Raw genomic sequence first — 21869 nt, forward strand, 5'->3', positions numbered from 1 at the left:
TGCCTCATGAGACCAGGGCCCTGTGGGATCTGCTTTCTTTCCGCAGGGCCTGTAAGACAGAGTTGCTCCGCCTGGCCTTTGGCGTGGAGCCAATTTGATTCCCTCCCTCTTTTTCCCCCCCTTTCTTTTCCTTCTCCTCCTGCGATGAGGCTACATTTTAATATTTTAATGTTCCATTATTTTAATGTTGTATTTTATTTTTGTTTTTAAGTTGTAATCATTCATCTTGTTTTTATTATTGCTTGTAAGCCGCTCTGAGCCCGGCCTTGGCTGGGGAGGGCGGGGTATAAATAAAAAATTATTATTAATATTATTATTACTCGTCTCTTAAGACTCCGGTCCCCAGAAAGCGGAACTGCCTTGTCCCTCGTCTCTTTCTACACTCAAGAGCCAGCTAAGCACCGGAAGCGGAAGTGGGGAAAGCCGTTCCTAGAGCGGAAGGCTCCGTCGCGTGGCGTCTTCTTCACTCGCATGAAAACTCCTGCGCGCCCAGATGAAGCAAAGCCCCTTTCGCGCCTGACGTCATCGGCCAGGGACGAAAGCTTTTTTTTTTAGTGCGCATGCTCTGTGTTTTCCCGCGGACAAGGCGCGGAAGGGGCTGCTGTGATGCTCCGGCTCTGCGCGTCGCTGCCGCGTCGGGGAGGCGCTTGGCGGGTGAGGGAGCTGCGGGGCTCCTGGGAAGCGGGGGCTCCGAAAAGCCGCTCAGGCGGGAGCGCGCAGGGGGCTGTGAATGAAAGAAGGGTTGTGCTTGGCGAGCGTGTTGAGGCTGCTCTCAATATTGGGGGATGGAAACGGGCCGGGGCCCCAACCGGAATAAAATATTGCCGGGGAGGCTGGCATGGGCCTCGGCCGGGTTTTCTTGGCGGGGAGGGCCTCAGTTAAGTATTTTTTATTGAATTAGGGGGGCATCTACCCCCCTTGGCTACCCCCTGGGAAGCCTCACGCCACATAATCACAAGACGCTGTGCCTGCCCATTAACTGGGGGGGGGGGCGCTATGGAAACGAGGAAATAAAATTGAAGACGCTATTAATTTTTTTATTCATGGCAGCACGTGCTACCATGGTTCAGAAGTAGAAGGCAGCATTGGAGAGGGCTGGTAGGGTGAAGCCAGAAGCCTTTGGGGTGTTTTGGAGAGATCTTATTGAATATATGGACAGGGCAAAGCTGCTGCACTCCTTGACAGCCTTCACAGACATATGTAATATATGAAGACAGTATTATTTTTGTAGTTATATCAATATTTTAAGTATCCCAATTTTTCCTTCTTTTCAGCTCATTTCCTATCTTTGTATTTGTTCTGTGAAGCATAAGATACACTAGCCACTTACATTATTTATTTCTTTTGTGCATCAAAATGTGATTCCCCCATTATGTTTGCTTTATTAGTTTCTAAACTATGTGCAAAATTAACAAAGAGTATTTCAAAAAAAATGTTACTGTTGATCACCACATATCACAGTAGCAAGTTCATTATTTTTGTGTGAAAAGGGAGTTTCTTTGCCTTGCCTTGAATCTTACTTTTTATATTGAGTCAGTTGTTCTCAATACATGTGAATATAGCCACAAAGGGAACAAGAACAAGGTGAAGCCCTGTGCAGATGTACTTGCAGCTGTGTAAAGAAGTGCATAGTGCTGTCTTTTAGAATTTTCTGAGTCTTCACTTGATTGCACAGCACATCCACCTGCTATGCAAACCCAATCCACTCCAGTCCTGAGATACCCAAAGCATCCTTGATGTCTGTGGGGACTACTCATCAAAAGCATTTTCGGAGATCCAACATATGAGGCAGAGACCGCTTTCATGACAGGGAGTGCTATCTTTTTTGCACTGTGCCACTAAAAGGAGTTTAGGACAAAGTCATAACATTTTGACAGTATGGTGAGCACATGTATCGAAAAGCATCAATGTATTGTCACTCATTTTTATATACAGCATCACAAGTGAACTTTACAAAGCAACATAAGCAAAAGAAAAGGGGGGAAATAAGCAAAAATGTCAGGCCTCTGCCTCAGTGAGCATATATATACATTTCAGTAGTGTGGGGGAATTGGGGGTGTTAAAGAGGAAGGATGATGGTAAGGATAATGGGATTAATATGATAAAAAAGTTATGCATTCCTTAGTTACAGCCTAATCCCTATGCATCAGTTTAGTGGAATTCCACTGGTAATTCCACTGGTAAACATCTGCAAGGCTAGCCTTTTTCTGTATTTCATTAGGACTGTGAAGGTGCACAGTGAAAAGTACAGGGTTATCTCAAATGACCCCATGGGAAAACTGGATTTGGGGCTAAGTTGAGAGAGGTGGCACCAGGTTGGCATTCTGTCTAATGATCCAAGCATAAGCCATCTCCGTGATAAATGAGCAGCCATTTACAGGAGCTATCTTGATTGAGCTGTCGGTACCTTCAGATATCTTACTCCATTTTTATTTCTTCCCCTAGCCTTTGTGTACATTATCGAACCAGACAGGACTTCTAGGCAACCCTGGTGTTTCAGCTAGTGTGACGGATGTAGCTTCATTAAAAGGTAAGGCCTTTTCATGACTAGAACAGACTTGTTGCCTCTAGATGTTGTAGGGCACCCAGATTCCATCAGTCCTAGATTGCATGGCCAGTTGTCAGGGGCAGTGAGAATTGTTGGCAGAACATTAGAACTTCCTCACTGGGGAATGGTTGTAATCCTTTACACACTTGAGAGTGAGTCCCACTGAACTCAGTGGAGCTTACTTCTGATGTGACATGTATAAACTTGTACTGTTAGTTATCAAGTGTGTTAGAAATGCCTGATCCATAACAGTGATGGGAGGTGGAAAACATTCCATTTTTAGAAATCCATCATTTAATACAAGTAATTAGCAGCATACTGAATGGATCTAATAGCAGTCAAAGATAAAAAAAAATTGTCATTTTTTTTTCACATGAGTACCCCTGGAAAGTACATGCATTTATGTATTCAGCTCTTTAAGCATGCTAGAGTTAACATGGTAACTGTCCTGAGTGCATTCACTTTTTAAATTTAAACAGTGTAAGGGAAATGCATGCTATACATTGTTCAGCGTCTTTGTAAATGACTTAGATGAAGGAATTGAAGGGATGCTCATCAAATTTGCAAACAACACCAAACTGGAAAGGGTAGCAGAAGACAAAATCAGAATTCAAAATGATCTTAACAGATTGGAGAACTGGGTACAAGCTAACAAAATGAATTTCAGTAGGGACAAATGTAAGGTTCTGCACTTAGGCAGCAAGAACCAGATGCACAAATATAGGATGGAGGACACCTGGCTTACTAGCAGTACATGTGAAAAGGATCTAGGGGTCTTGGTGGACCACAAGCTGAACATGAGTCAACAATGTGATGTAGTAGCAAAAAAAGCTAATGCTATTTTAAGCTGCATCAATAGTCCAGATCAAGGGAAGTAATAGTATCACTCTATTCTGACTTAGTCAGATCACACTTGGAATATTATGTCCAAATCTGCACACCACAATTTAAGAAGGATTTTGACAAGCTGGAACATGTGCAGAGGAGGGTGACCAAGATGATCAACGGTCTGGAAACTAAGCCTTATGAGGAGTGCTTGAAGGAGCTGGGTATGTTTAGCCTGGTGAAGAGGAGACTGAGAGAAGATATGATAGATCTTCATATATCTGTCACATGGGGAAGGGAGCAAGCTTGTTTTCTGCTCTGGAGCGTAGAACTCGAACAAATGGCTTCAAGTTGCAAGAAAGGAGATTCCAATTAAACATTCGGAAAAACTTTCTGTCAGTAAGGGCTGTTCAGCAGTGGAACAGACTCTCACGAGAGGTGGTGGACTCTCCTTCCTTGGAGATTTTTAAGCAGAGGTTGAATGACCATCTGTCATGGATGCTTGAGCTGAGATTCCTGCATTGCAGAGTGTTGGACTAGATGACCCTTGGGGTCCCTTCCAACTCTACAATTCTATCAAGTTGTCATGTCTTAAAAATATTTACAATTATTTCAGTAAGAATAATTTCCAAGTAAAGTTTTGAATTTAACTATAAAATTAAAATTGCATTGTATTTTATTGATTTCTTCATTTAATCAAATGTTTCTGGCTATTGAAACTAACTTTTGTTGCACCCCGAAAGTAATATGGTGTGGTTTTATTTATTTTTTTACTAAATATGAGTCAAACATAAATAAGAACACCATCAATTTAGAGTAGTACATTTTTTTCTGATTCAAAATCTTCCAGTAAACAGATATCACTGCTACATACTATGATTAAGAATGGAATAAATTTTTGAAAGAGAATCAATCCCAGTTGCGTGTGCACCTGTAGTTCTCAACCCATTGCTTCTGAGGAAGTTGGCGATTTCAGGCAATATCATTAGAGTAATCTGCAAGCAACAACTTTACAGGCTTTAAAATGTGGCTGACAAACTTGGAAGGGGTTGCCTACCTAAACATTTAGTGCAGATATCTAGAAGTTTGAAACAGTATTTTCAGTCCAGTTATGTCCTAAAAGAGATCTGATGATAGCACCTAGCCATTTCAAATATTTTCCTAGTCATGGTTTGAAATAGAATCAATCTTAATACAGGCTTTTAAAGAGTTGCCTGGCATTTCCTCTAGGCATACAATTAAGAAAGCATTTGTAAATTGGGTAGGATGTTACCTTTCTTCTTTGCAATAATGAGTCACAAATAAATAAAACAGGAAAGTGTGCATATGGCCTTGTAAAAATGTATATGGAATGATGCTTTTGTGAATTTACTTTTAAGTTTCAAAGAAATTATTTCAGGCAAGATTGCCCGAAATCACACCTACACATATTTCCTCCCCTTGCTTCCTTTTAGAAAAGTGTCCTGACAGAGTCTCTAGTGAGCCCATCCTGCGGAAATGCAGCATTGCCATCCCCAAGCACCTTGCACCTGTTCAGGCCTGGGTAGAGTCCCTGAAGCATTATGACGCCAGGCATGTGGGCTTGACAGATTTGCATCCTGATGTGTTTGCAGTAATGCCCCGGTAAGAATTGATTACCAGTTACTAGGCATTTGCAGAGATGGGCTAGAAGTGACCATCAGTTGTCAAAAAATGCGTGTGGGGATTTCTCATAAAGCATTTCATGCATCAAGGAATGGTGGTGAAGGTTGGAGGTAGGTAACAGAAAAGAGATACGGAGTATTGGTTACGATACGTAAAAGGCTGACATGCAGATCTTAAGTTTCAGGAATCATATTCAGTTGAGCACCTGGCAATCCTATAGACCAGGCTGGGCCTGTCCATATGTTCCATAGGGATAAGATGCCATGAATAGTTCCTGAAATTTGGCGCTGTCATTTCAGGAGTCTGGGCTTTTCAGTTTGTTTTTACAGGCGACTCCCAATTTGTGTGGGGGTTGCTTTTCAGGTCATTGCACTCTTGCATGAAATTGCGTGCAATTGAAACACCCCTCTCTGCCCCCGCTCCTGTTCTGCCCTTTTAGTGACGTCTTTGATGATATTTCTGAGTCATTTCTGGGTTCACCACTGTGCGCATGTGTGTGATTGCACACATATCAGTCGTGCCTAAGATGTGAGTTGCCTGTATTAGCTAAGCTGGTTAGGGAGCATTTAACACCAAAACAGAAGTTGAAATCTTACGTCCTCATGACTTTCCTAGGCCAGGTTTCAATTGGTATCCTCCACCTCCAGCTATATCTTTTCCCATGGATAAAATGGAGGCTTCAGTTACTGTGGCAAAAGAGACTGGTGTAAAAATTTTGTGTTTAAATTCTGAACCATTTTAACCATACTGCTTTCCATCCTGACGATGACTGTGGTGCTGTCCCATTTCCCAGATCTCTTGCTAACTTGCTTCTTGTTGGTGTCTGTGTGTTTTCCTCTCAGCGTTGATATTCTACACACAGTGGCCATCTGGCAGAAGAACTTTAAGAGAATTGTAAGTATAGAAATTGGAAGATCAGAGGCTGGTGGGCAATATGGGGAAGAACATTGTTCAGTGGGAGTTTTGCAGGGAGAAATTTGGGGCAGACAATTTGCCAGGGAGAAAGGGGGCAAAATAATAGGCAGTGGTAAAGGGAGGGCCACTCTTTGCATAATGAAGTTAAAAGTCCAAAGTCAATTTGCTTATCTTGGGAAGACTCCTTAACATTTTGCCACATCCATGAATTCCACTAAGAAAGCAATTCTTTCTCAGCTTCACCCCTTACCACCTTTGGGGACAACAATCTTACAAGGTTGTGGTAGGAATTACTGAGGCAAATTGTGTCCAGCACTTTGAGCATTCTGATTGCGTTTGGTCAGAGCAGCATACACCAGTCTCACCTGCCTTAATTTTCCAGAGTTATGCCAACACAAAGACTCGTGCGGAGATGCGTGGTGGCGGCAGAAAACCCTGGGCACAGAAGGGCAGCGGACGGGCCCGGCATGGCAGTATCCGGTCACCTTTGTGGCGTGGTGGTGCGTGATGATCTCTCTCTCCATCTCAAACCACGGTGCTATATGTCATCTCTGTAAGCCTTGGAGACACTAGTAGCTGTTCCCTTTGTGGCTGGGATGCAGATACCCAAAACATTGCTGTGTCAGCAGAGCCCAAACACTGTCCCTTCAGCCAAGACAATAATAATAATAATAATAATAATAATAATAATAATAATAATAATAATAATAATTTTTATTTATACCCCGCCCTCCCCAGCCAAGGCTGGGCTCAGGGCGGCTAACAAGCAATAATAAAAACAAGTTGAATGAATACAACTTAAAAACAAGATTAAAATACAACATTAAAATATTGAAACATTAAAATATTAAAATGTAGCCTCATCACAGGAGGAGAAAGGGAAAAAAAGGGGGAGGGGATCAAATTGGCTCCAAGCCAAAGGCCAGGCGGAACAACTCTGTCTTACAGGCCCTGCGGAAAGAAATCAGATCCTGCAGGGCCCTGGTCTCATGAGGCAGAGCGTTCCACCAGGCCGGTGCCAGTGTTGAAAAGGCCTGGCTCTGGTTGAAGCCAATCTAACTTCCTTAGGGCCTGGGACCACTAGGGTGTTGCTATTTATGGACCTTGAGGCTCTCCGTGGGGCATACTGGGAGAGGCAGTCCCGTAGGTACGAGGGTCCTAGGCCGTGAAGGGCTTTAAAGGTCAAAAGCAGCACCTTAAATCTGACCCTGTACTCCACTGGGAGCCAGTGCAGCTGGAAAAGCACTGGGTGAATTTGCTTCCATGGCAGAGACCATGTGAGGAGCCTCGCTGCAGCATTCTGCACCCACTGGAGTTTCTGGGACAGCTTCAAGGGCAGCCCTGTGTAGAGCGAACTACAATAGTCAAGCCTGGACGTGACCGTCGCATGGATCACTGTGGCCAAGTCGGGGCTGGAAAGGTAAGGGACCAACTGCTTGATGAGGCGAAGGTGGAAAAATGTCGCCTTGGCTGTTGCTGTAACCTGCGCCTCCATGGAAAGGGAGGTGTCAAGGATTACACCCAAACTCTTAACGGAAGGCAATGGCACTAATTGGCCCCCACAAGAGAAGGGAGTTGGTCCCTCATCCCCATGCCATCCCGACCCAGCCATAGGACCGCTGTCTTCGAAGGATTTAGTTTCTATCAGCTCCCACGAAACCATCCAGCCACAGCTTCCAAGCATCTGGTCAGTGTGTCCGGGGCCGAGTCAGTGTGGCCATCCATCAGAAGATAGAGCTGAGTGTCATCAGCATATTGGTGACAGCCCAGCCCAAAGCTCCGGGCAAGGGGGCACATAAAAATGTTAAAAAGCATCGGGGAGAGGATTGTGCCCTGTGGCACTCCACACACCAAGGAGTGGCGCAACGACATTTCCCTCCCTAGTGTCACCCTCTGTCCCCAACCAGAGATAAAAGAGCACAACCAGTTAAGGGCTATGCCCTGTATCCCCACGTCGGCGAGGCGGTGGTCCAGAAGAACATGATCGACCATGTCGAAGGCTGCTGAGAAATCTAAAAGGATCAGCAGTCCTGACCCACCTCGATCCAGTTGTCTACGGAGATCATCTGTTAGGGCAACCAGAGCCGTCTCCGTCCCAAAACCAGGACAGAACCCGGACTGAAATGTATCTAAAGCTGATGTTTCCTCCAGAAACCTACCAAGCTGTTCAGCAACCGCTCTCTCAATTACCTTACCCAGATATGGAAGATTTGAAACTGGGCGGTAATTGGATAGATTTAAAGGATCTAGTGAAGTTTTCTTTAAGAGCGGACACGCCACTGCTTCCTTCAGTTCCCCTGGGAATGTCCCTGTGTCAAGGGACAAATTGATAATTTCAACCAGGGGGGTCCGCGCAGCATCTGGACACTCCCTAATCAGCCAAGACAGGCACGGATCAAGGAGGCAGGTGGTGGGCCTACCAACTTAGAGGAATCTATCCACATCAGCAGGGAGTATCCGATCGAAATGGTCCAACACTGGACCTGAAGTCAGTCGAGGGGCCTCCAGTTTAGTCACTGTATCTAAATTAGCAGGGAGGTCACGGCAGAGCAACAGGACTTTCTCTGCAAAAAAGCTCACGAATGCCTCACAGTTGTGGGTCGAATCTGGGCTTAAATTTGGTTGTCCTCCTAATTATTCTAAAAAGTTGTGCCAGGCGAGAGCTAGCGGATGCAATGGAAGCTGCTAAGTAAGATTTCTTAGCAGCTTTCATAGCCATCTCATAGGCTTTCATAAGTGTCCAAAAGATGTTCTTGAGGCTCCTTCATGAGTCCGTCGCCATATTCGCTCTAGCTGTCTGAGATCCCGCTTCATTTTCCGGAGCTCCTCAGTAAACCAATGAGCCCGGTTTCGACGGGGTCACAGAGGGTGCTTAGGCGCGATCTCATCGATGGCTGCCAAGAGCCAGTTACTCCAGTCCTCGACAAGGTCATCTAATGAGTTGCCAGGAGGAGCAGGGTCCTGCAAGGCCTGACGGAATCTATCAAGATCCATCAGCCTTCGCGGGCGAGCCCAGATAGGCTCGCCACCCGAGCAGGGGAGGAGCGGGAAGTCAATCTTGGCTTTCAGAGTGTAGTGATCAGACCATGGCACTTCCACAGAGGGGAGCATGATCTCATCTATGCCAGCACCAAAGATCAGATCCAGCGTGTGGCCTGCTTGATGAGTGGGGCCCAAAACAAACTGGGAGAGCCCTAGTGTTGCCATGGAAGTCACTAGGTCCAGAGCCTGTGAAGAGGGAGCGGCATCGGCATGGACGTTGAAATCTCCCAAAACCAGTAGGCTTGGGAACTCCAAGGCCAAGCCCACCGCCACCTCCAGCAGGTCTGACAGGGTGGCTGCAGGTGTGCTAGGTGGTCGGTACACCAGCCAGACAGCCAAGCTCTCCTTGGTGCCCCACACAAGACCAACACATTCAATGCCGGAGATCGCCGGTGCTGGCAGAGTTCTGAAAGAGCAATCCTCCCGGATTAACAATGCTACTCCTCCCCCCCCGACCCACAGTCCGTGATTGATGGAGGACAGAGAAACCTGGGGGTGTTATCTCATGTAGGGAGACTACTTTGCCTTCCCGTACCCAGGTCTCTGTCACGCAAGCCAGGTCAATCCCCTGCGAGACAAAAAAGTCACGCATGTTGGCGGTTTTGTTACCTATGGACCTGGCATTGCACAGCACCAATGACGGAGGTGGGTAATCCCTGCTCGCCCTACCCTCGTCCCTTGGGATGGGACGTAGATTGGAAGGGGTTTGAGCATCATTGCATCTCAAAACCCTTCGCCGATAGTGATATCTAGCCCCACCGCCATTTCTCCCTAGCCCTTCAATAGTGGAAATCCCAGACCCTATGCTAGCTTCCCCAATAGAGGGGTAACATCCCCTCACTAACAAGTCATCCCTGGACCAGGACTCCTGGGTCAAAATGGTATGGGGAAGAGGTGAAGTTTTGATAGGGTAAGTATCCCTAGAAGATAAAACCCAACCAACTGCACCCCAAGCGGGGAGGGCAGTCCTCTGATGTTTCATTAACTGTCAATCCCCCTCTCCCTCCTGGATTGATTGGATGATGTGTTTATTCCCACTAACGTCCCATAGACTTCTCTGGCTCTTGCTTTTAGGTGGTGTTGCCTGTGGCCCTCGTGGTCCCACCAGCTACTACTACATGATCCCCATGAAAATGCGTGTCCTGGGACTCAAGGTGGCATTGACAACCAAACTGGCACAGGTATCACACAGCCACAATTCTTTGTGAATTCAAAGAGCTATTACCAGTGTAATATGCTGTGACTGGTCGAAGGGTTGGCTCATGGTTATTTTTTTAAGGTCTGGAACTGGACTCCGTAGTTAGGTTTGTATATCTCTGTCTAGCAGTAGTCATATTACTTAGTATTTATATAGTACTTACAGGGTTTACAAACAACATCATCATAGTATATCCTACAGCAGTTCTGTAACATAGGGAATCTGAAGAACCCATTAGGTCTGTCCACCTGTTGCAGTGAGGGTACAGGTTGCTTGCAGTCCTTTGCAGACGCAATTGGGGTCACAGTAACCCAATTTTTCTGCACAGAATAATAACAGTCATGAAGAGGAACAGTTGGGTTGCAAGGATTTCTAACTAGGGAACAAATCAGGTTTGTAAAAGCACTTCTTTAACCTGTGGGGGTACTACTACTACTACTAATAATAATAAATTTTATTTATATCCCGCCCTCCCCAGCTGAAGCTGGGCTCAGGGCGGCTAACAGCAATCAAAATAGTCCAACATTCTAAAAACATTCATTATAAAATTAATTAAAATCAAATTATTGATACATATTGATCCCTGATAGTAGTGAGGCTAATGAAAGTGAATGATTTGTTACTTTGGAAATAGAGAAATATTGTGCTTTTTACCCTCTATGTGCCTTTCTCCTAACATAACAGAACAAGCAGGTTCTGACTAGACACTAAGAAGATCAAAATAATTTAAATAGCATTTCTGAGGTCATTTTAAGCCCTACTACCTTAATTGCATTGGTCCCCCCCTTTATTTTTTCATTCATTCCAATGAGTAGAATTAACTAAATTCTGTAAAAAAATAAAAACATCAATTTTTAGGACCCATCACAACCCTGCAATGGCAGCTCTCACCTTGTTATGGTTGAGGAATACCTGGAGCATGTTTACATGTGGCTAAAGAAACCCCTGGCTATATGTGGAATGCTCTCTGCTTAATGCACATTTATTTTAATTAGTCCATAATCACAGAGGAGATGTGTGGAAATTTGATTATTTTATTCAGAATCCTTCCAAAAAGCACCCCATGTGCTGGCAAGAAAATATGATGGTCTGTGGAGAAAAGCAGTTGCGGGCCTCAGTATAGCAGTGTTTAAGAACCAGTGACCTGGCCAACAGCACTAGATTCTGGTATTCCTGGTTCTGGCAGCCTCTCCCCACATTGCCCATGTGAAGCCTGTGTGCTGTGCTCTTGCCCTTTTTGTGTGCTCCCATTTCCAACAGTGACAAGCTGCTGTGGCTTCCCTCCCTGCCAGTGATTCACTGTCAGCCTTCTGTCTCCATGCTTGCTCTTGTGAGCTGCTGCTGAGAACTTCAGCCTGAGTTTGGGTTTTTTGTCTTTTTAAATAGAACCCTTCCCCTTGCCGCTGCTTTTACTGACAAACAAAAATGCCTGTAGGCTAAGGCACCACTGCTCATCTGCTGCAGCAGTAAAATTCTCTCTCCCCTAAAAAGGGCTGCCTGAGTTGGCAGCTGTTATTGTTGCTGCTTTGAAGTTGTTGCTAATGTTTTATACAGAGTGGTCAATGTGCATGTAGCCTTACTGACTAGCGTAAGCAGAAATGACAGATCCCTGCAACTGAGGTTTCATGTAATTGGGCTTTGTTCTAGTTCGGAATGAATAATTTGAAGGGTTAAGCCAAAGGATTTGAGGAAAGCTTTACTTCTGCTGTCTTTTCCTTGAGTCAGACCACTGGTCCATCAAGTTGCTTTTTGTCTACTCAAAGTGGCAGTAGCTCTGCACAACTCAGTCAGTGTTTCTTCCAGCTCTGACATCCTTTTAACAGGGTGGGGAGGGGGGTGTGAACCTGCAGCCTTCTGCATGCAAGGCGTGTGCTCTGTCACTGAGCTACAAACACTTGTTTGGGATTTTCAGGAAAGGCTTTTGTGACACCTCACAGGTGCCCTGGAAGAGAGCTGCAGACATAAGAAAGACCCTGGGAGAAGGAGCTTAGCAGGCAGGCTTCTCTTCATTTCCTTCGGCTCTTTTCTTCTCTCTTTGCCTGCAGGATAATCTGCGTGTTGTAGACTCTCTAGATATGCCAACTTCTGACCCACAGTATCTGATGGACCTGGCTCGCTACAGACACTGGGGAGAATCAGTGCTGATTGTCGATGTGTGAGTTTGGCTTCTTCAGGTTCTGTTTGGGGGGGTGGCTGAAGATACAGCCTGTCATTGGGGTCAGAGCTTTGGAGACACTCGTGTCTGGTTTTGGAGGATGTTGGTTTGACCAAAGGTTGCTGCTGTCTTGAGCCACGGGAACACTTTCAGAAATGGCCCAAGTGTTTGTGACAACTTTTATCCAGGCCATTGGTTTTCAAACTGAGGAACCCTAGAGTTCGGCAGAACCTTAATTCAGGGGTCCAGAATAAAAAGATCAGTAGTGTCTCAACAAGTTGCTTTGAAGTACCCACCACTACTGATCTCTTGAACTGTGCAGTCACACGCAGGGTGAAGGTAAGGCCCCTGGGAACCTGCTTTGTTCTCTAAAGTATGCCTTGGGGTGCTCCGTGGTGCATTCCAGTGACCGTGAGGTTGAGATGGAGAAGGTTTCCAACCAAGGTGGAAGATGGTTTTTTGGTCATGTAAAACAAGAAAAATAGCATTAGCTTCAGTCATGTGACTGGGTACTGGAGCTTTATGGATTTAGGTAGCTTTTATGTGTCAGAATGTGTCTCTACATAAAATGGCTCAAGTTTCAACCATGTCCCTTGTGATTTCATCCAAGTTTGAAATGCCCTTCATCATAAATGTTGCACGCTTGTTTAGGTGTGCAAGAACATATCTCTTCTAAAGGTTGGAAATTTGGCACTTTGATTGTTGTTGTAGTTGTTTAGTTGTATCTGACTTTTCATGACCCATGAACCTGAGCACCCCTGTCTTCCACTGCCTCTTGCAGTTTGATCAAACTCATGTTAGGCACTTTTTTATTTGGGCACAATTACCTTAAGTTGAGTGGGACGCTGGTGGCGCTGTGGTCTAAACCACAGAGCCTAGGGCTTGCCGATCGGAAGGTCAGCGGTTCGAATCCCCGCGACGGGGTGAGCTCCCGTTGCTCGGTCCCTGCTTCTGCCAACCAAGCAGTTCAAAAGCACGTCAAAGTGCAAGTAGATAAATTGGTACAGCTCCAGCAGGAAGGTAAACTGTGTTTCCTTGCACTGCTCTGGTTTGCCAGAAGCGGCTTAGTCATGCTGGCCACATGACCCAGAACGTGCAAGATGAGTGCCGCAACCCCAGAGTCGTTTGCAACGACCTAACGGTCGGGGTCCCTTTACCTTTACCTTAAACTGCTGTGTTAACAGTAGAGGGCCCTGAAACCTGAAGCCCTCGTTGAAGTCCATTTGTTGGGCTTGTTTTTCATTGTGCCTCTGGGTTGGATACAGAGTATTCTTCTTTTTTATAATAAGTTTTTATTTGTATTTTTTTAAAAAAAACCTTAATAAATTTTCTTTAAAAAATATATATAATAAGTTTTTATTGTTAAAATAGTTCATCATTAATACACATATATTACAGATATACAAGCATACAAACATACATTTCATACAATCCTTAAAAGTGTTCAAACATACTTACACTCAATCCCACAAATAATTCCTATACAGAGTATTCTTCTGACCAAAATTCATGCAAACAACTTTCATATTGAAACAGCAGAGAGACTTGCAATGCCTTAAGCAGCCTTTCCCAAGCTGGTGCCCTCCAGATGATGTTGGACTCCAACTCCCACCAGCCCCAGGCAGCCTAAGCATAGTCAGGGATGATGGGAATTAGAGTCCATAATATCCAGAGGGCAGCCGTTTGGCAAAGGTTGCCTTACAGACTGACTTAAAGACTTAACAGATTTATTGTCTGCAAAGTGCGCTTTAGCCTGCAACAGCTATAAGACATTAATTTCTTAAGGCACTATAGCAATATTTTCTATTTTGTGGCAACACAATTTCATGGCAAACATTTTGGAACAGTTGTAATCTTGGTGAGGCTTCCGAATCAGAGCGACTCTTCAAGCCCCTTTTGCTAATCAAGTTTTTGAGCAATGAGCCTCTAGTGCAGACTCCAGCAGGGACAGGGTATAGGTACGGAGGGAGGCAAATGAGGACCCCCCTCCCGGTCACTGCATACCGCCCAGCCAAAATGTAAAGGGCAATGACTAGTATTTTGTACCCAACAAATCCTGGACCTGAACCTGCAAAACATATATAATTTTCCCTTTCTGGCTTCCAGCAATGACTTACCTGAGAATATCAAAGCTGCAACGAGAGGCCTTAAAACCATCACAGTCCTGCCAGCCGTAGGTGAGTGGGGTTGGGGCGAATGGGCAGGGCCTTCTGCAGAATGACTCACTGCACACTTAGTCTGGGTGGAGTAGGATGCTTAGGCAGTTGCAGGCAAGCATCCCACCCAGTCTCTAATTCTTCATACAGCACAGCAGTTTCAATGCACAAAACATCTATCCATATCTGTCTATTGGTATTATTTACTTCATCCTTTACTGCTTATGACTATTGGTCATTACACTGTAGTTTTAACAAGAAACAAAGTATAGTAAAGTGCGTGCACACACAGGACAAAGGCATATTCTTAAGCAAGTTCTTAAGGTAATTGGTCAGCTTTATAGTTAACAGTCTGAGGATATTTACTATGACTTGTGCTAACAATGACAGTGAAGAATGTCATTCTGCATGCAGCCAGTATATCCATATCTGACCGTAGAGCACCAATGACTGCATAGCAAGGCCAGTCCCTATAAGGGGCTCAAATGCAATCAATAAAAACACTCCAGGCTGTCCACCTGGAGATGCTGGGGATGGAACCTCGGATCTTCTGGATGGAAGGCAGGTACTGTGACATTTCCCCCCCCCTTCCTGTCTCCTGCATCCAAGCTAGTCTTCTTGTCATGTCTTGCCATTGCTACACTTCTGCTCTTTGGGGCCAGGTCTCATTACAGATACAGCCTGACTCCTGTGTCTTTTTTCCTCACAGGTCTCAATGTGCATAGTATGCTGAAGTACGAGACCCTTGTGCTGACCCTGGATACAATTGCCTTCCTGGAAGAGAAGCTGCTCTGGCATGACTCGCGATACAGGCTGCTCTACCCTTTGCAGTTGCCCTATAGCGACTTCCCATGACCTTTATGGCGAAGGTGGACTGAAGAGCTGTGAGCTGGACACCTCTCACTCCTTGCATCCTTGGAAGAGTTTCCCCCCACCTAACATGAACATTAAAGCTAACTTGTCTTCCCAAGTTGCAGCCTGCCTTTATCTTGAGACATAGTTCCTCTTTCAAAAATCTTTAATTTTTTTAAAAAAACAGTTGATTTTTGGTGCTTACTGTTGAATTTGCACAAGTGAGGAAAGAAAAAAGCCATAATGCTTTTGTGCTATATGTTTGTATGGTGAACTTCAGAAGGGAGGGGGGGGATGGAAAAAGAGCCCTGCTGGATCAGACCAAGGGCTCTCCTAGTCAGCATCGTTTCCATATTATTAATTCCAGCATATACAAAAACATAATAAAACATTAAACTTTTAAAACCTCCCGATACAGTCAAACCTTGGTTGTCAAACGTAATCCATTCTGGAAGTCCATTAGGCTTCTGAAATGTTCCACAACCGAGGCGCAGCTTCTGATTGGTTGCAGGAGCTTCCTGCACTCAAGCGGAAGCCATGTTGGACATTCGGCTAACAGAAAAAGTTCAAAAATTGGAACACTTCTGGGGTTTCGGCGTTTGGGAGCTGAAATGTTCCAAAACGGAGGCATTTGGGAACTTAGGTTTGACTGTACAGGGCTGCCTTCAGATTTCTTCTAAAGGTTATATAGTTATTCATCTCCTTGACATCTGATGGGAGGGCATTCCACAGGGTGGGTGTCACTACCAAGAAGGCCTTCTGCCTGGTTCCCTGTAGCTTCACGTCTGTAAGGGAACTGCCAGAAGGCCCTCAGTGCTGCATCTCGGTGTCTGGGGGTGGAAACGCTCCTTCAGGTATACAGGGCTGAGGCCGTTTAGGGCTTTAATGGTCATTACCAACACTTTGAATTGTGCTTGGAAACGTACTGGGAGTGTAGATCATACAAGATCACCTGTCTACCTGCTGCTTTCTGGATTAGTTTGTAGCTCCATGTGGAGCGCATTGCCGTAGTCCAGACATGTCCAATACGTTGATCGTGATCGATGAGTCGATTGTGCAATGGATTTTCATCAATCGGGACCCAAGCCGTGGCGTGCCTCCGCCTCACCCATGGTCACCAGGTGCCCTTGGCACACGCTAGGCCACGGGCAGAGTGACTCCGCAGGCGGCATGGGCGTTTGAGGCTCTGCTTAGCCAGGCTTGCTCACTGCGGTGCTGCCGCAGCAAGCATTCTGGCTGGCACTTGCACTGCCTCTGCCTTGTGGCTGCCTCAAGCACCCCACTCCGGCTGCTGGCTTTGCCCGATGCCCAGTCAGCTGGCCAGCCTGGAAAGGTACAAGGCACCTGCCTCTACCCCCTGCAAGCTGCAGTCATGGGGCAGGGAGGCAAAAATGAGGCGCTCTGCATGGGCTGCAGCTGCGGACATGCCCGGTTAGCCCCTCCTGCCGGTTCCCATGGAAAGAAAATGCCCTCTCCCTTCTAGTTCTCCTGGGTGCTGAACATTCCCCACCTTTCCAGCTCCAGCCTAGCTGTGTTTACATGTAAGTAAGCCGCTGCCCCCCTCTCCACAGAGCTCTTCTTCCAGTAAAGGGGGAATTGGACATTGCAGAGCGTGTTGGCTTCCCGTGTGCACCAAGGGCCCTGGAAGGGGGCTGGTGTGGGGGTAATAATTTGTTATTTTTATCATCATTATTATTACAGTTGTACCTCCGGTTAAGAACTTAATACGTTCCAGAGGTCCGTACTTAACCTGAAACTGTTCTTAACCTGAAGCACCACTTTAGCTAATGGGGCCTCCTGCTGCCGCCGCGCCGCTGGATCACAATTTCTGTTCTCATCCTGAAGCAAAGTTCTTAACCTGAATCACTATTTCTGGGTTAGCGGAGTATGTAACCTGAGGTACCACTGTATTTATATCCCGCCCATCTGGCTGGGTTTCCCCAGCCAAATATATGTTTAAGCTGCAGAATGACAATGGGAGAGTGTGGTGGATCACTGCCAGTTTTTGATATTGGATAGTAGATTGCAGCCTAATGCAAGTTGGACATGCCTGCAGTAGTCTAAGCAGGAGATGACCAGGGCACACACCACTCTGGCAAGACAGTGCACAGACATGTCTCAGCCTGTTTACCAGATGGAGCTGGTAGACAGCTGCCCTGGACATAGAATTAATTTGTGCCTCCATGGACAGCTTTAGGGGCACAGTTACTCCATTCAGGACCAGGGAGTCGTACCCCCCCACCTGCCTGCCCTCTATCCCCCAGAAACAATACTACTGTCTTGTCAAAATTAAACTTGAATCCATTAGCTGCTATCCTCCAACCGCCTCCAGACACACAGGACACTTGCTGCCTTCACTGCTTCTGAGTTAAAATGAGGTAGAGCTGGGTATCATCTGCATATTGGTGAACACCCAGTCCAAATCCCCTGATGATCTCTCCCAGCGGCTTCATATAGATGTTGAAAAGCATGGGGGAGAGGACAGAACTGTGAGGCACCCCACAAGTGAGAGCCCAGGGGTCTGAACACTCATCCCTCCCCCCACTTTCTGAACATGGCCTAAAAGAAAGGAGTGGGACCATTATATAACTGCCCCCAACTCCCACCCCCCTAGACAGTCCAGAAGGATACCATGGTCAATGATATCAAAAGCCGCTGAGAACGCTGCAAACCTGCAAGTGAATGTTCCAGTTTGTGAATGTTTTTTGGAAGCAGCTTGCACTTGAGTGCAGGAAGCTCCTGCAGCCAATCGGAAGCCGCATCTTGGTTTCCAAATGGTTTCGGGAGTCGAACAGATTTCTGGAATGTATTAAGTTCGAGAACCAAGGTACCACTGTATTTTCTAATATTGTTGCATATTTTAATTACTCTATACCCTACCCTTCCCACTTGTCCCAGATACATGTTTTACTGTTGTTTTTAATTCAAATCCTTCTTGCGTCTTGCCTGTAATCCCAGCTCCTTACAGTACCTGTACAAAAGACACCTGTCGACAGAAGCAATCAGTCCTGCAGATTCCAAAGTGGCCACCATGACCAAGACCAAAGAGCTGTCCAAGGATGTCAGGGACAAGATTGTAGACCTGCACAAGGCTGGACTGGGCTACAAGACCATTGCCAAGCAGCATGGTGAGAAGGTGACAACTGTTGGTGCAATAATTTGCAAACGGAAGAATCACAAAATAATTGTCAACCTCCCTCGGTCTGGGGCTCCATGAAAGATCTCATTTCATTGGCATCTATGAATTGCAAGTTAAATTTTGACAGCACAAAGTGAACCTCCATTTTTTTCACCTTGTCTGTTTTTTGCCAATTAATTGCCCCGTTCCATTTTTTCAATTTATTTTACCAATGTGGCTTTAAATTTATTGAAAAATATTACTGCTTGTGGCTGAAGTTCATGGCTTTGCACCAGAGACTTCTTGTTTTCTTCTTGCACCTCTGCCGCTCGATCCCATCTCAACCCCCCCCTCCTTTTTTGGTGGGGGAGACACAAGAACCCGCAATTTAGTGCTGCTGAAGCTCCACGCCCAAATTTTCTCTTTGGGCTTCTTTCTGTAGGCACAGCGTCCTTGTGCGCACCCCAAAAGTCTCTTGATGGCAGAGTCTTTCTTGGAGGCTAAGACTCTTACTTCCTCGCCACCCTGCAATCACCCCGGAAGCTTAACACTTTTAACTTTTCCAACCAACTATATCAGGGGTGTCAACCTTTTTATACCTACTGCCTACTGATGCATCTTTCTTGATGGTAAAATTTCCTTACCGCCCCCCAGTGCTCGATGGAAGAAGGATTCAGCTTGTGCTGTAGAACCCCCCCCGACCCCGCCCACCTAGAATCCTGAAACGCCCACTAGTGGGCAGGAGGGACCAGGTTGAGAACCCCTGAACGATACCAAGGTAAGAATTACACTCATTGCTTCACTTGATTTTGCTTCTGCAGGTTTGTCTGGGCAACAGCACAGAAAGTTAATGCACTTTTACACTTTGGCTTCCTTAGTATCAAACTAAGCAGCAAAACAGGAACAGCCTCATGAAAAGGAAGCCCGTTAATCTTGGGGTTTGTGGTTTTGAGCTACAGTTGCTGTTTCCTCTTCACAACATCTGCATGCTAAGCAGAGGTGCTGGGCAGCTGCCAAGGCTTTTTCAACCCAATAGGATCCTTTTTTAATTGCACAGGTGGGGAGAGAGCCTCATTTCCACACGGGCAGCCTTTTAGGCCACCAGTGTTCCATGTTTTTGTTTTTGTGTGCCACTCTTCTTGCGCTAGAGTGGAAGAGTGCTTGCCCCCACGGCAATAATGCAGTATACATTTGGGGAGCTTTACAGAACAATTAATAAAGCAGATGGGATATTATTGCATTGATAACAGGTTTCAGAATATAATTGAAAAAAGGGAAAAAAAACACCAATCTGGAGAGGTCCCTGGTCCTTTGTCTCTTGCCAACACTCTTTGTTCCAGTTCTTCTGAGAAAGTTCAGACACAGGGACCTGACTTGCACATTTTGGAGTGAAGATAGACGCAAATAATTCAGCCAGCTTCTTTAAAATATCCTCTTCTTCTTTTATATATATATATATAATATTTGATTGAGTTTTCCAATTTAATAATCCACTAAGAACCACATTAAAACATTCCAAATTACAATACAATAAAAAAGGCAAATATATTGCCAAATTATATATCTTTGGGCGACTTCCCATGCTCTGAATTTCACGGAGTGCTAATCATCTAATATCACATTGCATTTCTTAATTAGTCAATAAACCATTCCAATGTTAATCCTTCACTTAATTTTCATTTATGTTTACAACCACTGGTCTGTTCAAACTTTCGTCTTCATAATTCTGTGTGAAATATTTTCCCCTGATATTATCCACATTCCAGCATTTTTGGTTTCTACCAATAGGATCAAAAACAAAGTAACTCCAATCCATAATTGTTTCCTTCCTTCCACCGAGGGAACAGCAGCAGTGTTCTTTCAAACCCACTTGCATTCAAACAACATCCCCTTCTCCTTTAGCATATATTTAACTCCCTTGTTGTCCAAAGGCACTACTGCCTTCCCTAACGGGTTTCCTGCTTCCAATGCAGTTAATTTTTTTTCTTGTTATTCAGCTGGTGGAAAGTTCCTTGAAATTATTTTGCTTTGTTGCTCTGATGACCTGTTTGCATTTATTTTGCTAGACCTTGTGTCCCTTTTTGTTCTCTTTTGGGCAAGACTTCCATTTTCCGAATTAAGTCTTCTTACCTCTAGAAGTTTCCTTGACTCTCTTAACAATGCTGGCATCCTCTTGGACTTAGTGGTACCTTTCCTGAGATTTCCTCTCTCCTCCTTTCACCCACTCCACCCTGACCCAGCATTCTGGAGAGATTTGAGCCTCTTGACCCTTAAAGTTTTTTATTTTGAAGCCCAATGCAACTTTGTTGGATTTCTATGGGAGATCTGTGTGCTTGTGTGTGATTTCAACAGCACTGCCCAGAGCAAACTTTTATTTCTGACGTTTTGCTGAATTCTTTCCCTCTAATGGAAACTGTTTCAGAGCCAAAGGGTTCCTGCTCAGATGGCATACAACTGTTGCTGTTTATGGGAAAGCTGCTGTAAGGTGATAGATTTTATTATCAGGGATCCTCAGAGACTTCTGAGTAATTGAAATAAAAGTTTCATTTACCCTTCTGCCAAATGGCTTTTCCCCACCTGGGTGTGCCAAGGAATATTGTGCAGAATTTAGAATCTGAGAATATCAGCTTTGGGGTTTGGGAACTTTCTGGTTCAGATGAAAACAGGTGTAGATGTTTTATGTGCCACCAGCTCATGCATTGTGACCTGGCAGCTGACCCAACTCCCTACTCCCATTTTTCCAGTTCTAGGAAGGCAGCAAAACGAGGAGGCCCATTGAGTCCTTGTAGGCCTGCCTTGTAGGTGTGCTGTGTTGGGCTTGAGAGATCACAACTTTTGCAAGTCTGCCTTTGAAAAGCACACAGAGCGCCTGCAAAGACTTCCAAGATTCACTGCAGTTGGGAAAGAAAAAAACCCTTCCCAAAGTCCACGGAGACAGCCTGTACTAGCAGCGTATTGTGGCTGACAGGTTTTATTCCAGCACCCTAACCCTACCCCCCCCCCGCTACTCAATCAGCTGCTGGCTGGGGGGGCGGAGCAAAGACCAGGTAGTGTGGGCCTCCAGCTGACCACCTCTTCATTTGGTCTCTGGAGCATCACTCACCCCTCCCTCCCTCCCTCCCTCCCTCCCTCCCTCCCTCTAACTGTCATGTGGTTTTCTTGCAGGCTAACCTTTTCCTTCCTAGGTCCGCGGGTGTTGCTATGGTCGCACAATGGTTTCTGTGTCCCAGAGCCAGGAAGGAGTTTTCCCTGCTCAGCAGGTTTTGCCTTCCCTATAGCAATTGTCAGTTTTTAGGCAGTTTTTAGGTCCTGGGCGGAATCCTATACTCTATCTTCGGAATGGGGGTTAGCATTGTTAATGCACCCCCATGCAGCGACATTTGCAGGGCCTGTTAAAGGTTTGGTTGCAGGAGTCA

At 45.5% G+C, this 21869-nt stretch overlaps 1 protein-coding gene across 1 annotated transcript; it reads left to right on the plus strand.

Annotated features, from left to right (window-relative positions):
- Positions 1 to 498: 498 nt before the first annotated feature.
- MRPL4 (mitochondrial ribosomal protein L4) lies at positions 499 to 15453 on the plus strand. The gene is made up of 9 exons (XM_081895042.1): positions 499 to 654; positions 2446 to 2530; positions 4828 to 4996; positions 5860 to 5911; positions 6315 to 6432; positions 10049 to 10155; positions 12218 to 12327; positions 14434 to 14504; positions 15193 to 15453. Exons 1-9 carry the CDS (start codon positions 607 to 609, stop codon positions 15336 to 15338), a joined length of 906 nt encoding a protein of 301 aa, XP_081751168.1. The 5' UTR covers positions 499 to 606; the 3' UTR covers positions 15339 to 15453.
- The last annotated feature ends 6416 nt before the right edge of the window (positions 15454 to 21869 follow it).

The sequence above is a fragment of the Podarcis melisellensis genome (genome assembly GCF_964234715.1).
Source record: "Podarcis melisellensis genome assembly, chromosome: 17".
Taxonomy (NCBI): domain Eukaryota; kingdom Metazoa; phylum Chordata; class Lepidosauria; order Squamata; family Lacertidae; genus Podarcis; species Podarcis melisellensis.

Bases quoted from the DNA above. Each gene is read 5' to 3' on its own strand.
- MRPL4 (XM_081895042.1), top strand. From the start codon at position 607: ATGCTCCGGCTCTGCGCGTCGCTGCCGCGTCGGGGAGGCGCTTGGCGG. The intron at 2,531-4,827 runs GTAAGGCCTTTT...GCTTCCTTTTAG, and splicing joins GGATGTAGCTTCATTAAAAG to AAAAGTGTCCTGACAGAGTC. The intron at 12,328-14,433 runs GTGAGTTTGGCT...TCTGGCTTCCAG, and splicing joins TCAGTGCTGATTGTCGATGT to CAATGACTTACCTGAGAATA.